This window comes from Vicugna pacos, chromosome 17, assembly GCF_048564905.1.
Source record: "Vicugna pacos chromosome 17, VicPac4, whole genome shotgun sequence".
NCBI classification, from domain to species: Eukaryota; Metazoa; Chordata; class Mammalia; order Artiodactyla; family Camelidae; genus Vicugna; species Vicugna pacos.
The window spans coordinates 27,889,672-27,905,790 of NC_133003.1; the positions used below are offsets into that span (position 1 = coordinate 27,889,672).

General features: G+C 33.2%; 1 protein-coding gene across 3 annotated transcripts in view; it reads right to left on the reverse strand.

The window, feature by feature from the left end:
• DNAH12 (dynein axonemal heavy chain 12) overlaps positions 1-16,119 on the reverse strand; it is a 139,512-nt gene that overhangs the window by 111,503 nt on the left and 11,890 nt on the right. For 2 of the 3 annotated variants that reach the window (XM_072941525.1, XM_072941526.1), the window contains exons 1-5: positions 14,116-14,268; positions 13,705-13,900; positions 12,839-13,027; positions 12,134-12,290; positions 11,407-11,498 (exon numbers count right to left, since the gene is read on the reverse strand). In XM_072941525.1, coding sequence (XP_072797626.1) covers positions 11,407-11,498; positions 12,134-12,290; positions 12,839-13,027; positions 13,705-13,900; positions 14,116-14,186 — 705 coding nt within the window. In that variant the 5' untranslated portion in view covers positions 14,187-14,268. Of the gene's footprint in view, positions 1-11,406; positions 11,499-12,133; positions 12,291-12,838; positions 13,028-13,704; positions 13,901-14,115; positions 14,275-14,874; positions 14,948-15,589; positions 15,780-16,119 lie in introns of those variants that run through there. The other variant, XM_072941527.1, reaches the window with a different exon arrangement.

A 16,119-nucleotide genomic window follows, 5' to 3' on the forward strand; every position in this document is an offset into this window, starting at 1 on the left:
ATCATCCAAGTAAACTCAGCTCTTGGTTTAAAATCAAATCTATATCATATGACAATTTGCATAGTTGACTAATAGTTGCTTGTGCCATTACTGATACCTCACTGAAAATTCTAATTCAATCTTCAGGGAAATAAATATAAGAAACACTTATATTTGGTTTGGGTCAAAATAATCCAGAAGGAGAGAAACACTGTGCTCTGCTATTTACCAAAGTTCCAAGATATTGGAATTTATATAAATTCTTAATATCTAGACACTGGGATAATTTTTAAAAATTGAGCAAAGCAGTATGGAAGAAAACCTGACAAACTGTATTGTAACAAGTTTTATGGAAAATGAAACGTATCGACCAACTTTGGGTAACTTTGACTGACTTTTCACAATCCATCTCTAATGTTGCCTCTCTACCTTCCTCCTCACCTCATTCCCACCCTCCACCAAAATGCCCCATGTTGCTTTTATTCTGCCTTGAGAAGAGTTTTTCTTTATTTCCTTCTTTCTCAAAGCTACCCTATTTTTCTGGAGTCTCCAGTATTTGGTGAGTTGGGCTTAAAATTTTCAATGTTTAATGGAACCAAGGATACTAATTAATTAGTTCAAAGACTGCATTGAGTAGTCATGGTTCTTGGTTGGAAATATACCAAATAGAGAGTAGATAGAGCTAATGGCACCAGAGAAGGGAGATCAGATATTTCACTTTTCTCAAGTGCCATCATCCAGTTTTTCTGGATTATGATTATATGCTAAGAAAATTGGCTGGATAAAAGAAAATATGGCACACTGGAAACAACACAAATGTCCATTTACAGTAGAAAGGATGGAATATTCATATGTTAGAGTGCTATGCTGTAACAGGCTATGACTGTATGCAAAAATAGTTGAATTTCACAATGATAAGTGAAAGAATATATATATATGATATATCTTTCGTATCAACTTATCATGGGGCAAAACTAAACTATATTACTTCAGGATGAATGCATAGGTGCTTACTAGAAAGAAAAGCAAGAAATGTCAGGATAATAGTTACGAATAAAGAAGGGGGATTATGGTTGAAAAGAGGCACATGGGTGGCTTCTGAAATGCTACAAAATTCTAATTCTTAATCTAGGTGGTTATTAAGTTATAATTACCTACATAAATCTGTACTTATATGCTTTATATACTTTTTTATATTATATTTCACAGTTATATTACACTTTTTAAATGGAATATTTTAAACACACAAAAGTAGGCAAAATGTACCCATCATCCAACTTCAACAATTATGAACTCACGGCCAACCTTGTTTTCTCTATACCCCTAACCACTCCCCTTCCATTTTATTTTTACACAAATTCTAAGCATCACATCATTTCATCTATATATGTTATAGTTCATATTTTTTATTTCTCCCAAATAGGCATACCAGTCACAACTACAGTATGTCATAATTGACAAAGAAACCCAGAGATCTACTACTAAACTTAAAAGTAAATTTTTATATAGTTATGTAAACCATCCAGAAATTATAAAATTCTAGAAATTTTCACAGTAAAATACTAGACCTAAGGAAAGAGTCATTGTGAAACCCAATGAAACATATGCTCAGCTTAGATATTTAGGGTTTATAGATACTACAGGTTATGGCTAGGACCAAAAAAATGTAGCTGTTAGCTCATAGAACATTTATTGTGCCTATTCTCTGCACAGCATTGTATTGATATATGATAAAATAAAAATGAAAGAGAATATGCCATTTCTGACTTTGTGAAAGTAATAATGCATTTATGAATCCATTATATATTTTTATAAACACATAAAAACCAGGTAAGATAAAAAGTATGCATACTAGAAAAAAACATATAATCATCTTATAGATGCAGAAACAGCATTTAACACCATTCAACACTCTTTTGTGATAATAACACTTAACAAACCAGGAATAAAAGACATAAAAGACAATGTCCTCAACTTGATAAGGAGTATTTAGGAAAAATCTACAATATTGTACTTTATGGTTTAAAAAATTAATGTTTTCCCTCTAAGATCGAGAACAAGATAAAGAAATCCACTCTCACTACTTCTATCCAACATTGTACGAGAGGTACTAGCCAGGGAAATTAGGCAAGAAAAATAAATAAAAGGCATCCATATTAAAAAAGGAAAAAGTAAGACAATCTATATTTGTAAATGACATGATATTGTATATAGAAAATCCTAAACAATATACAAACATACACATAAAACTATGACAACTAATAAACAAATTCAACAAAGTTGTAGGATAATATATACAGAAATACCAATATTCAGAAATCAACTATTTCTAGACATTTGAGATCAATAATTCAAAAATGAAATTAAGAAAATAATTCCATTTATAACAGCTTCAAAAAATAAAATACTTAGAAATTAAATTTAACAAAACAAGTACAGGACTTGTAGAACACAAAAAATTGGGGGGAAAGTGGAAAAGCACTATATGACAGATTGAAATGATGCAGACTAGCCTCCATGTAACCTATTGGAAATATGCTCTATATGTTCAAGAATGTAAAAGAAAATATGAACATAAGAAAGAGAAAATAAAATTTACAAAAAAATTGGGAAAATATAATACCTGAAACAAAAATGTTACTTATATGAATAAGGGCAGCTTAACACCAGAGAAGAAAAGATTAACGTATTTAAAATGATGCTACAACTATCCAGAATGAAGCATAGAGAAAAGAAACTGAAAACTCTGAACAGAACTTCAGGAGGGAGGGTGTACCTCAAGTGGTAGAGCATATGCTTAGCATGCAGAGGTCCTGGGTTCAATCCCCAGTACTTCCTCTAAAAATAAGTAAATAAATCAACCTAATTACCTCCCTCTCCCGGCAAAAAAAAAATTAAAAAAAAAAAGAACTTCAGTAACCTCTAGAATAATGTCAAACAGTCTAATATATACATAATTGAAATTTTAGAATTGGGGGAAGAGGAAGACAGACAAAAAAAATTGAAGTAATAATGTCTGAATGTTAAATTGAAGTAATAATGTCTGAATGTTTTCCAAGCTTGGTGAGAACTATTCAGATCTATGAATCTTAACAGTATTTTTTGAGAAGAAATACAAAAGAAACAACGCAAAAGCACTTGACAATCAACTAGGTAAAAAACAACAAAAAAGAGAAAATCTTAAAAGAAGCCAGATTTTAAAAACATTACAGAAAGAAACCCAGAAAAGACTTCCAGCATGACAACATGAGTTCTGTGCACCTGCTGAAAATTACTTTAAAAACAAGTATTTAAATTAAAGCTTCTGAAAATGGTCATAAGAGTATGCAGAAAATGAGGAAATATCTATTCATTAAAATCCATGAAAATTTGGTTTAAAAAAAGTTGAGACTCTGTAGTATTTGAACCTGGATTGTTCCCTCCCTCCCTGCTCCCAGCTCAGCAAGGTGGAAATTCCACTCTAGACAAGTGCACTCAAGAACTCAGGGCTCTCTCTCCCCATAGCTTCCAGCTGAAGGGCTTAACTAGCTGTTGCTGAATCAAGATTCCTGGTGAGTGCAACCGGGAGGCAAGGACTCCTTGTTTCACCCAGATACCACTCATGGAAGGGAGGGTCTACCTTGGTCTTGGTACCACTGAGAACACTGGGACACCAATCACATTTGCCCAGCTGGTAAAGGTGGCAGTTCCATGCCAGAAGAAAGACAAGAAAACCTCAGGTTACTGCTGTCTGTTCCACTGAATGTTCAGCTCCTCAAGTGGGATTATCACTGAGAGAAGCGTATCACTTCCCCATTCCCAGTTCCAGGGCCTTGGCCCAGAGATTTTTCCTGGGGGTGAAGGGGAAGCAGGTCATAAAATAGATACCTCCTAAGAAAGAAAAATACCATATGATATCACTTACATGTGGAATCTAAAAAAAAGACAAACAAACTTGTTTACAAAACAGAAACTGACTCACAGACACAGAAAACAAACTTATGGTTATGGGGGTGGGGGGAAGGGGGTGGAAAGGGATAAATTGGGAGATCGAGATTTGCAGATACTAACTAATATATATAAAATAGATAAACAAAAGGTTCATACTGTGTAGCACAGGGAACTATATTCAATATCTTGTAGTAACTTATGGTGATAAAGAATATACGTATGTTCATGTATCACTGAAGCATTATGCTGTACACAGAAATTGACACAACATTGTAAACTGACTATACTTCAATAAAAATATATACAAAAAGAAAAGAAAAGAAAAGAAAAGAAAATAGATACCTCCTAGTCTTTTCCCAAAGGAATTGACTTCATTTGCAATAGAGCACAGAAAAGTTCAAGCCTAAGTGTGTCCTCAAAAACAGTGAAGGTTGTGGTAGGGAGCAACAGTGAGGAAGATTCAGGGATTTGGTGAAGATATGGGCTTAAGCCATAGACTGGCTAGTTTGAGGAAGAGAGCCAGAGAAGGGGACTCCTGGTAGGAACCTTGAAAATGAAAGAAGCCAGTCACAAAAGACCGTATAATTCCATTTATATGAGCATCAAGAATAGGCAAATCTATAGAAAGAAATTAGTAGTTCCCTAGAGCTTGGGGTAGGAATGAAGAGTGACAGCTATTGGGTATAAAATTTTTTAGTGGGGGTGAAATATTTTAAAATCAGATTGTGATGATATTTGCACAACTCTATAAATATACTTTAAAACATTGAACTGTATCTTAAACAAGTCAATTGTATGGTGTGTGAATTACATTTCAATAAAGCTGTTTTTTTAAATGAAACCTAGAGAGTATTAACTTAAAGCTAGAGAAAAAAACTTCAGAATAAGGAATACACTGTCAGGGATAAAAGAGACATTTCATGATGATAAAGGATGTTCTTCAAGAAAATGTAGCAATCCTAAATGTGCATGTATCCAAAAATAGAACTTTGACAGCCTGTGGGGAAATGAATCCTGTCAGTGACCACTTGAGTGAACTTGGAAGCACGATTCTGCTCCAGCTGAGTCTTTATATGAAACCACAACCCAGCTGACAGCTTGACTGAAATCTCATGAAAGACTCTGAGCCAGAGGCACGAAGCTAAACTAAGCTTGATTCCTGACCCACAAGATAATGTGAGGTAACAAAAGTTTGTTATTTTAAACTGCTAATTTCGGGGGTAGTTTTGGGTTTATCCCAGGAAAGCAATGTTGGTTTCACATTTGAACATCAATAAATGTAATTCAAAATATTAATAGAGAAAAGAAAAACCATATGATCAACTCAGTATTTGCCCAAAAAGTATGTAACAAAAATCAGCACCCTTCCATAATAAAAAACACTTGGCAAACTTGGAATAGAAGGTAATTTCTTCAACCTGATAAAGGGCATCTACCAAAAAAACCATTACTTGTTTAATAGTGAATATATGAATGTGTTTTCCATAGCATCATAAACAAGGCAAGATGTCTTCTCTCACTGCTGCTATTTAACACTATACTGACAGTGAAATCAGGCAAGAAAAAGAGAGACATTCAGATAGGAAAGGAGGAATTAAAGTATCTTTACTTGCAGAATCTATTACAGTATATGTGTATGTGTAATATTTTCCTAAAGAATCTTTCTTTAAAAAACTAGAGCTACAGTAATCAAACAGCATGGTATTGGTACAAAAACAGACATATGGACCAATGGAACAGAATAGAGAGCCCAGAAATAAACCCACAAACTTTTGGTCAACTAATCTTCGACAAAGGAGGCAAGAATATACAATGGAATAAAGACAGTCTCTTCAGCAACTGATGCTGGGAAAACTGGACAGCAGCATGTAAATCAGTGAAGCTAGAACACTCCCTTACACCATACACAGAAATAAACTCAAAATGGATCAAAGACTTAAATGTAAGACAAGATACAATAAACCTCCTAAAAGAAAATATAGGCAAAACATTTTATCTGACGTACATCTCAAAAATGTTCTCCTAGGGCAATCTACCCAAGCAATAGAAATAAAAGCAAGAATAAACAAATGGGACTTAATGGAACTTACAAGCTTCTGCACAGGAAAGGAAACCATAAGTAAAACAAAACGACAGCCTATAGAATGGGAGAAAATTTTTGCAAATGAAACCAACAAAGGCTTGCTCTCCAGAATATATAAGCAGCTCATACAATTTAATAAGGAAAAAAACAAACAACCCTATCCAAAAATGGGCAGAAGACCTAAACAAGCAATTCTCCAAGGAAGAAATACAAATGATCAATAGGCACATGAAAAAATGCTCAATATCACTAATTATCAGAGAAATGCAAATCAAAACTACAATGAGGTATCACCTCACACCAGTCAGAATGCCCATTATTCAAAAGTTCACGAATGACATGTGCTGGAGAGGCTGTGAAGAAAAGGGAACCCTCCTACACTGCTGGTGGGAATGTAGTTTGGTGTAGCCACTGTGGAAAACAGTATGGAGATTCCTCAAAAGACTAAAAATAGACTTAACATATGACCGAGAAATCCCGCTCCTGGGCATATATCCAGAAGGAACCCTAATTCAAAAAGACACCTGCACCCCAATGTTCATAGCAGCACTATTTACAATAGCCAAGACATGGAAACAGCCTAAATGTCCATCAACAGATGACTGGATAAAAATACTATTCAGCCATAAAAACCGACAATATAACACCATTTGCAGCAACATGGATGTCATTCTAAGTGAAGGAAGCCAGAAAGAGAAAGAAAAACACCATATGAGATCGCTCATATGTGGAATCTAAAAAAAAACCCCAAAACATAAGTACAAAACAGAAACAGATTCATAGACGTAGGATACAAACTTGTGGTTGCCCAGGGGAAGGCGGGTGGGAAGGGACAGACTGGGAGTTCGAAATTTGTACATACTGACAGGCATGTGTAGAATAGATAAACAAGACTGTACCGTATAGCACAGGGAAAATATATACAGGATCTTGTGGTAGCTCACAGCGAAAGAGAATGTGACAAGGAATATAAGTATGTTCATGTATAACTGAAAAATTGTGCTCTACACGAATCTGATACAACATTGTAAAATGACTATAACTCAATAAAAAATGTTGAAAGAAAGAAAGAAAGAAAGAAGGAAAGAAAGAAAGAAAGAAAGAAAGAAAGAAAGAAAGAAAGAAAGAAAGAAAGAAAGAAAGAAAGAAAGAAAGAAAAAAAGAAAGAAAGAAAAAAAGAAAGAGGGGAGGAGGGTATAGCTCAAGTGGTAGAGCGCATGCTTAGCATCCACAAGGTCCTGGGTTCAATCCCCAGGACTTCCTCTAAAAATAAATAGGTAAACCTAATTACCTCCCCCCTAAAAAATAAATTAAAAAAAAAAAAGAAAGAAAGAAAGAACAAACTACTAAGACTTAAAAAAAAATTAGGACTATTAAGTGAGTTTAGCAATGTCCCAAGATACAGGTTCAATATGTAAGAATTATATTTCTATGTACTGGCAATGAAAATGAAAATTCCTATTACAAAACAATACCATTTACAAGAAAATTGAGAAAACCTGAAACAATTTAGGGACAGTATTTGCAAGAACTGTACAATGAAAACTATAAAACATTGCTGTGAGAAATTTAAGAAGACTCAAACAAAACAAAATATATCCTATGGTCATGGACTGAAAGATTCAGTTTTAAGATGACAGTTCTTCCCAAATTGATCAAGAAATTTAATGCAATTCTAATCAAAATCCCAGCTGGCTTCTTTATAGAAGTTGATTTTAAAATGAATATGGTATTTTACATATGGTATGTATATGGAGAAGACCTAGAGTAGTCAAAATAATTTTGAAAAAGAAGAACAAAGTAGAGAACTTATAATACCTAATTTTAACTTACTAGAGAACTACAGAAATCAAGACCATGGTATTGGCATAAGAACAGATCTTTAAACAATGGGAAAAAATAGAAAATCCAGAAATAGACAATAAATATAGAGTCAACTGAATTTCAACAAAAATGCCAAGATAATTTAATGGGGAAAAGATGATATTTTCAATAAATGATGTTGGAACAGCTTGATACCCAAGTGGAAAACACTGAACCATGACCCATATTCTACACCAAATGGGAAAATTATATATGATGGGTAGTAGACCTAAATGTAAAAGCTAAAACTATTAAACGTCTAGGAGCAAATCTTTCTGACCACAGAGTGGGCAAAAATTTCTTACATGGGACAGAAAAAGAATGAACCTTAACAGAAAAAAAAATTGATTGACTAAAATTCACTAAAATTTAAAATGCCTGCTCCTTGAACGACATGGTTACAAATAATAAAAAGTCAAGTCATATATGGGGAGAAAATATTTGCAAAATACATTTCAGATTAAGGACTTTTATTCAAAATATATATAGACTGCTTAAAATTCAATAATAAGAACTTTTATAATAGTATAACACAATAAAATAAATCCATTTATAATTGAACATTAAGAATACAAAAATGCAGCTTAAAATATAAAAATTATTATAACAGACATTTTACTTCTAAAAAGATAGACAGATGGAAAATAACACATTATAAGATGTTTAACATCATTAATCGTCAGTGAAATGAAAATTTAAAACCACAATGAAACAAGCAATCAGCCACTGAAGAAGTCAAAGAGGGAATAAAATAATACCTGGAAATAAATGAAAATAGAAACACAATGACCCCCAAATATATGGGATCAGCAAAAGCAGTTCTAAGAGGTAAATTACAGTGATACAAGTCCACCTCAGGAAACAAGAAAATTCTCAAGTAAACAATGTAACATTACACCCAAAGGAACTACAAAAAGAAAAACAAACAAAATCTAAAACAGTAAAAGGAAAGAAATAAAAATCAGAGTGGAAATAAATGAAATAGATATTTTAAAAAACAATAGAAAAGATCAATGAAACCAAAAGCTGGTTCTTTGAAAAGATAAAATTGATAAACCTTTAGCCAGACTCATTAAGAAAAAAAGAGGGCTAAAATAAACAAAACTAGAAATGAAAGAGGAAAAGTTACAACTGACACAACAGAAATAAAAAGGATAACATAAGAGTACTACAAACAATTATACAGCAATAAAATGGACAACCCAGAAGAAATGGACAAATTCTGAGAACCGTACAATCTCCCATGGCTGAATAGGATAAATAGAAAACGTGAACAAACCAATTACCAGTAAAGTATTTGAATAAATAATTTAAAACTCCCAAAAAACGAAAGTCCAGGACCAGACAATTTCATAGGTGAATTCTACCAAAAATTTAAGAAGAGTTTAACACCTGTCCTCAAACTATTACAAAAAATTGAAGAGAAAGGAAAGCTTCCAAACTCATTACATGAAGCCAGCATCACCCTGATGTCAAAACCAGACAAAGATAATACAAGAAAAAGGAAATTACAAGCAAATATCAATGATGAACACAGATGTAAAAATCCTCAACAAAATAGTATCGAACCAAATTCAACAATACATTAAAAGCATCATACACCATGATCAAGTGGGATTTATCCCAGGGATGCAAGAATGATTCAATATCTGCAAATCAATCAGTGTGATACACCATATTAACAAAATGAAGAATAAAAACCATACAATCATCTCAATAGGTGCAGAAAAAGCTTTTGGCACAATTCAACTCCATTTATGATTTAAAAAAAAACTCAGCCAAATGGGTATAGAGGGAGCATATTTCAACATAATAAAGGCCACATCACACAGCCAATATCATACTTAATGGTGAAAAGTTAAAAGCATTTACTCTAAGATCAGGAAGAAGACAATGATGCCCACTCTTGCCACTTTATTCAACGTAGTATTGGAAGTCCTAGCACAACAAACAGACAAGAAAAAGAAATAAAGGGCATCTAACTTGGAAAGGAAGAAGTAAAATTGTCACTGTTTGCGAATGACATGATAATACATGAAGAAAATACTAAAAATATTGCCAAAAAAGTAGTTAGACCTAATAAATAAATTCAGGAAAGTTGAAGGATACAAAGTTAATATACAGAAACCTGTTCTGTTTCTATACACTAATAATAAAAGAAAGATAAGTTTAAAAAAATCCATACTGCATCAAAAGAATAAAATAACAAGGCGGAGTGCCAAGATGGAGGAGTAGAAGGATGCTCTTAGCTCAGGCTCTCCCATGAAGAGAGATATCCACAGACCCACCCATTCACTCAGAACACTTGCTAAATTTGACAGAAAATCATCTACTTCAAAAGACAAATTCCTCACAAAATCTGGTAGAAGAAAAAAAAAAGTAAAAGGAAATTAATGCAGGACTTGTCCCACAGGGAGGGAGTGGCAAAGGAGGAAGAGGGCTCTTATGCTGGGAAACCCGCTGTGTGGCTCCCAGGTGAAGGTGGAGTTGAAACCTGAATCCCTACCCACGGGTCTCCACAACTTCATAGGCAGGGCTGAGATTTTTACAGCCCCAGGCAGAGGGGACTAATTTGCTGCGCAGGTGCCTTTGTGAACCTGCACCTCTAAGACAAACAAGCAAGGAGTAGAGTTCTAGCACTCAGTGGGGGCAAGTGCTGGTGCAGAGCTTTCAAGCAGACCTGGGTCCCTTACGCAGACACGGCACTGGGGATGCCCCTGACCCTGTAGAAAGGAAGAACACGAAGAGCCAGAAGCCTAACTTTAACTAATAGAACAAGGTCTTTCAGGAGATAGGAATCTTTTTGATTCTACTAGTTCTCCCCTATTGCTGCCAGAATTATCTTTCTAAAACTCAGATTCAAGTAAATTACTTCCATGGCTAAAAACCTTCAAAACAAAGTACAAACTCTTGAGCAAAGATACCAAAAGATTTTCCCATGTGACTCCAACTTATAGTTCCAACTTTAGACTCTAAATCTGCCACATATTATATTTCTAGTTACCTATTCTTCAATTATTTGGGGATTATTTGATGTTGTCTGAACACCTCTAAAGACTTCTGGCCTTTGCTCATGCTATATTCCCTCTCTCCTCACCTATAATCAAAGCCCAGCTTTCTTTTCACTTTTTCAAGAAACCTTCACCAATTTCCCAAGGTAAAAGCAATCATTTTCTCTTCTGAGCTTCCACAACACTTTGTCCGTATCTCTATTCTAGTACTTATCTCAATATATTATAGTTGTTATTTCTATGTCTGACTTCCATGCCACATATATGCTCCTGAGGAGAATGTCTATGTATTATTTATTTTTGCATCACTGAAATCTTGCTATGTGTATGATGAATATGATGAAAGATATTTTTGTTGAATCAATTAATGAGTTATATGAGTGACTAAATAATTAGAGGAACGTATGAGTTTACTAAAATGATGTTTTGAGTAAGAAATTCTATTAACTTAAACTGAAGCATTTATTTTCTATAATAAAAAGGTCCTAATTTTAAAAAGAAACTCAAAAGACATTAATGAAAAACAGAATTAACACTTACCTCTGTGTATTCATCAAAAGTATGATCTTCTGCCTGAAAAGTCTCTATCTGCTCAACTGCAGTCCCATCAAGGAGCCAATTATATTTTTCAACTGAAAATTAATAATCTAATTAAAATCTCAAAACACTCTTTTAAAAAGTAAAGTGCTTTTTTCATATGGTCATGGAATGGAGTAGTCTACTCAATTAAATATTATTAATAGACTATTAACATACTTTAATAAGAAGAGACAAAATAACGTAAAATAGACTTAAGCAAAGCAGGTTAAACACAGATGTTTTAAAATAAAGATAATAGGGTATGTAAAATAACTTAGAGGTATAGATAAGCCAGTTAATAAAAGTTTTTAGTTAATAGAATGTCAAATAACATCTATTCTGACTCCATAATACAGTTGAGGAGACTATCGAGCTACAGGCTCTTAAAAACTTTTCTTAGAAATTACCTTGCTTTCTCCCTTGATTTAACTTTCTCCTTATGCCAACATCTCTCTACATTTTGGCTTTATCACCCTGCTCCAGTTAACATACACCCTTTGGACCGAACAACAGAATTCAAGTTTTTTGGGTTTGATCCTTGACTCTGCCAAAAGTCATGCCTATGCTCACTTCTGGTTCTCTCTGCTCTTTCATGACAGATCCAGACAACCAAATATCTGACCAAATTCTAATAAAAATAAAATGATATTCTTTTGTGACAAAAAGAGATATAATGTGTCATATATACCGTATGTCTCATGATGTTTTCTTGCACCTTCTAAGTTACGATGTACTGCCACCTTCAGTGTATCAAGAGCCCATTGTAACACGTGTTCAGGAAGTTCTGTGTCAAGATTCACAGTTGTTGAAGTTCCTGACAGCCAAGAGGGTACTGTTTGGACATTCTAACATAAATAAAAATGACAATTCATGAAATAAATATCTGTGCAAATTGATCTATATGTAGATCTTATACTATACTGTTAAAATTTTTTTTCATATCTCAATGGTCCAAGAAAAGATAACTTGATGCAAAGTAACGTGATTTAAAATTGTTTGTAGTCTAATATAAAACCTTAGTTGTGTTAGTTTCCTATTATTCAACAAATACGTATTAAGGAACTACAGTGTCAGAGTGATTATACTAGAGAAGCTCTAGAAAGAACAAACATGACTTAGATCTTGTCCTTAAGTTCATAACTCAGTAGGGAAGATGAGACATGCACAAAAATATCAATTCGTAACCATAGTAAAAAAAGTTCTAAGAAGGAAAAAGTGATCTTAAGCCAAGAAACTTTCTCAAAGTGAAAGCACTTTTAACTTAAAATAAGCTGGAGGATGGAAACAAAATGAGTTGTAACATTTTATGTACACATCCACTTTATACAGCTCCAATTCAGTTTAAAATTTTGAAAAAGAGCCATTTAAAGAAACCTGGTGGATAAAGGAATACCTGCAGAGCTTCAGCTATTCGCTCAACCAATTCCAAAACAACATCTTCCAAATCTTGAAAAGTAGGATAAAATTCCATTTTATCATCATCAAATGTCAATTCCATCTTAAATATTGGCAACCCTCGTTGATCTTCTTGGTCAAAGAGTTTTACAAATCCTTCTACAGTTCTCTTTAAAAGATCCTTTAGCTGCATGATTTCATAAATTATTATTACTTTACAAAGTAGAAATTCAACCTTTAACTAAAATCAGTGAGTAATTATTTCACTCTACCAATCCATTTAGTCCTGAAAATTATCTTCATTCAGCACAATATATTCTTAATAAATATAGTCTATGAAAATAAATAGAATATATACAAACTTTAATTTTTTTATAGAATATCAACAATCTTAAAATGGCAACTCACAATCTTCTAAATTCTTTAATAATTCTGTCCCTGGTACATAAGAAGTTCCAGAAGACCAAACAACCTGGTGAAGACTGAAGGGAGGAGAGGCCTGAAACCTAAGGTTGAGGGTGTCATGGGGTAATGTGTATATGGGATGAGGGACAGTGGTATACTAGAGCTATCTCCTACAAGAGCCAACTGTCAAATATTCAAGAATTTCGTGAGCCAGTTACTAAACCCTTGGATGCTTGAAAATCACGATGGTGGGATTATTTACACCATGGAAATTGGCAAACACTACAAATCAGGGCTTTTTTTTTTCCCTAGAGAGTCAGATTTCCAGCACTCTACTAGGTGAAGATGAAGCCACTACAACTTAGCTGGAACTTAGAAATGCACACTATAAGTTATAAGATTTATTTAAAATACTAATTTTAGTAACATTATCATTTAAAATATATAAAATGTATTTACCTGATTTGACATAAGCGTGGAAACACAGTTATAAAATGCATCCAATTTCTCAGGTTTAATGCCTTCTAGTGCCTCCTTCTTTGTAAAAAGATTTATAACCTTTGGATACCATGTGTTCATTATCTTCTCTTCTGCCTTTCTAGCTTGTATGGATAAATCATTTTTCAGTGATTCACAATCAATTGGGCCTTTAGCTCTATTTATGAGAAAAATAAAAAGGATTTAAAGCAGATAACAGATATTGGTCTTGATCCAAATTACTGAAACAAATAAGATAAATTAAAAATTTTTTAAATCTAAAGAAAAGTCCTGAAGATTTATCAGTTTTAAAAATTATACAGTCAAAACCAGAAAGACTCAAGCAGAAGACATTCAAATTTTAAATGCTAATTAATAAATATGGGATTTTACCTAATTCCTGTTAAGTCTAGCAAAACTGTATTGGCAAACGCTGTATAACCAAGGTCCAGTAACATTTTCATAGTTGGATGAACAATGTGCAAATTAGCTAATATTTGACTTCTTGTCTGCAGATAGTTAGAATGCCAAGGATTAGAATAATCCAGGCCCCTGGAAAAGCAAAACACCACATCAAATAGGATTCAAATAACACATTCTAAATTTTAGGAAATAATATTTATGACGTGGAATTAGTATTAAAGTGAGAAGACTGGGGATTAAGAAGATAGAAATATGGTCAGCAATAGAAAACTTATGAGATATGCATGTAATAAAAATACATGAAGATCTTGAGAGTGCATTATGTTCAGTAAGAACAGAGATCATCTGTGGTTAAGGCAGGGTGATGGGCCAAGCATGAATGCCCCAACTTCCACTGTGTTTTGGCTAAGTTACCCTAGGTAGAGATAAGCAAACTCAGTCCTTAGGACTAGGGAGAAGAGATGGAGAAGTCTGTCTGGCATACTCGAGCTTACTTAAGACCAAGTTGAGCTATATATATTCATAAAGGTTCCCATAATTGTATATGCAACAACTAGACAAGTTTAAGGTAGAGGATTCCTCTCAGGGAAAAAAAACAGTAGTGCTATATATTAATGTTTTCAGAATACCTCTGAGCTTCACAATTGTAGCCTTGAATGTAAAATCAGTTTATTTTCAATCTGTTATCAAAACCTAGATACAGTACTGTTTTTAAAATAATTTACTCACACAGGAGATTCAGGCAAAGGGCCTCCTTCATCTTCAAGCCATTTAACTGGAGGTCTCACAAGAACACTCCGCACTTAAAAAAACAAAACAAACCAAACAAACAAACAAACATATATATATAAACTTTTGTTGAAAATCCCTGCAAGACGTAACTTAAATCAAAATTTCTAACTTCAGATAATAGCTAGTATGCTTTAATACACATCAAAAATGAGTATAAGAAAAAGCTCTTTTATTTGAAACAAAATCAAGCTCTTGGTACTATTTTGGTCCTATTTTGGAGGTAAATTCAGATACAGTAAAACTTTAGTTAAGTTCTCAGTTTTTCTCATTCTATCTACTCAAAAGCCACTAGAATGGCCACTTAAAGAATTCTGATCCAATTAAAACTGCAAAGGTTAAATCCCTAATAAATCTCCCCAAACATATTAGTATTTTCTTATAATCTTGTAAATAGTATAACTACAACCATAAAGACAAAGTAAAAAAGTAAAAAGCTATTAGTTAATAAGCACATAAAAAAATTACAAAAAGTGCCGTTAAATTACAAAGATTTTGACTAGATTATAGGCTCAAAATAAAAACTTTTAAAAAAAAACCTAAGAAATACTTATAGCTAAACATATAATGTTCGTCATTCATTCTTCGTATTTCTACTTTTGGTTGGGAAAGGTGAGGGAACAAACAAGTTTGGCATATGTTAAACGCTACTTACCCAAATATCTCTTCATGCTTTTTTCAAAATCACTTGACACCTCATTTATGAGACTTTGAACGAGTTCTTCTCTTTCTTTCCCTTCCTTTAAAGACTCAGGTATCAGCATTAACATGTGATCCAGCCATTCCTGCTGAATAGGTACTATCGGACTACTTTCTACACATTGTTTCAAATAAAGATAGTTGAACTGAGAATGTAATAAGAAAAAATTACATGTTCTAAATGGTGTAGCATTTCAATGATGTATGTTCAACTGTAGCATTTCAGAGTAAAAATATTTTGGGCAAAAAACATTTTCAGAATACAAATATTTTATCCAAAAGTATGACATACAAAGAAACTATTTTGTATTTTTCTTTATTTATGATGAGTTCTCACCAAATTAATGTTCTTATTGTAATCTTCATATTCTCAAGGCAAAACAAAATCCTTTGTCTAACTTACTATTCCTTCATTTAATTCATTAATTCAACAAATCTTCAGGTATTTTTCCAAATGCTGAGGATATAGTAGAAAACAAAACACAA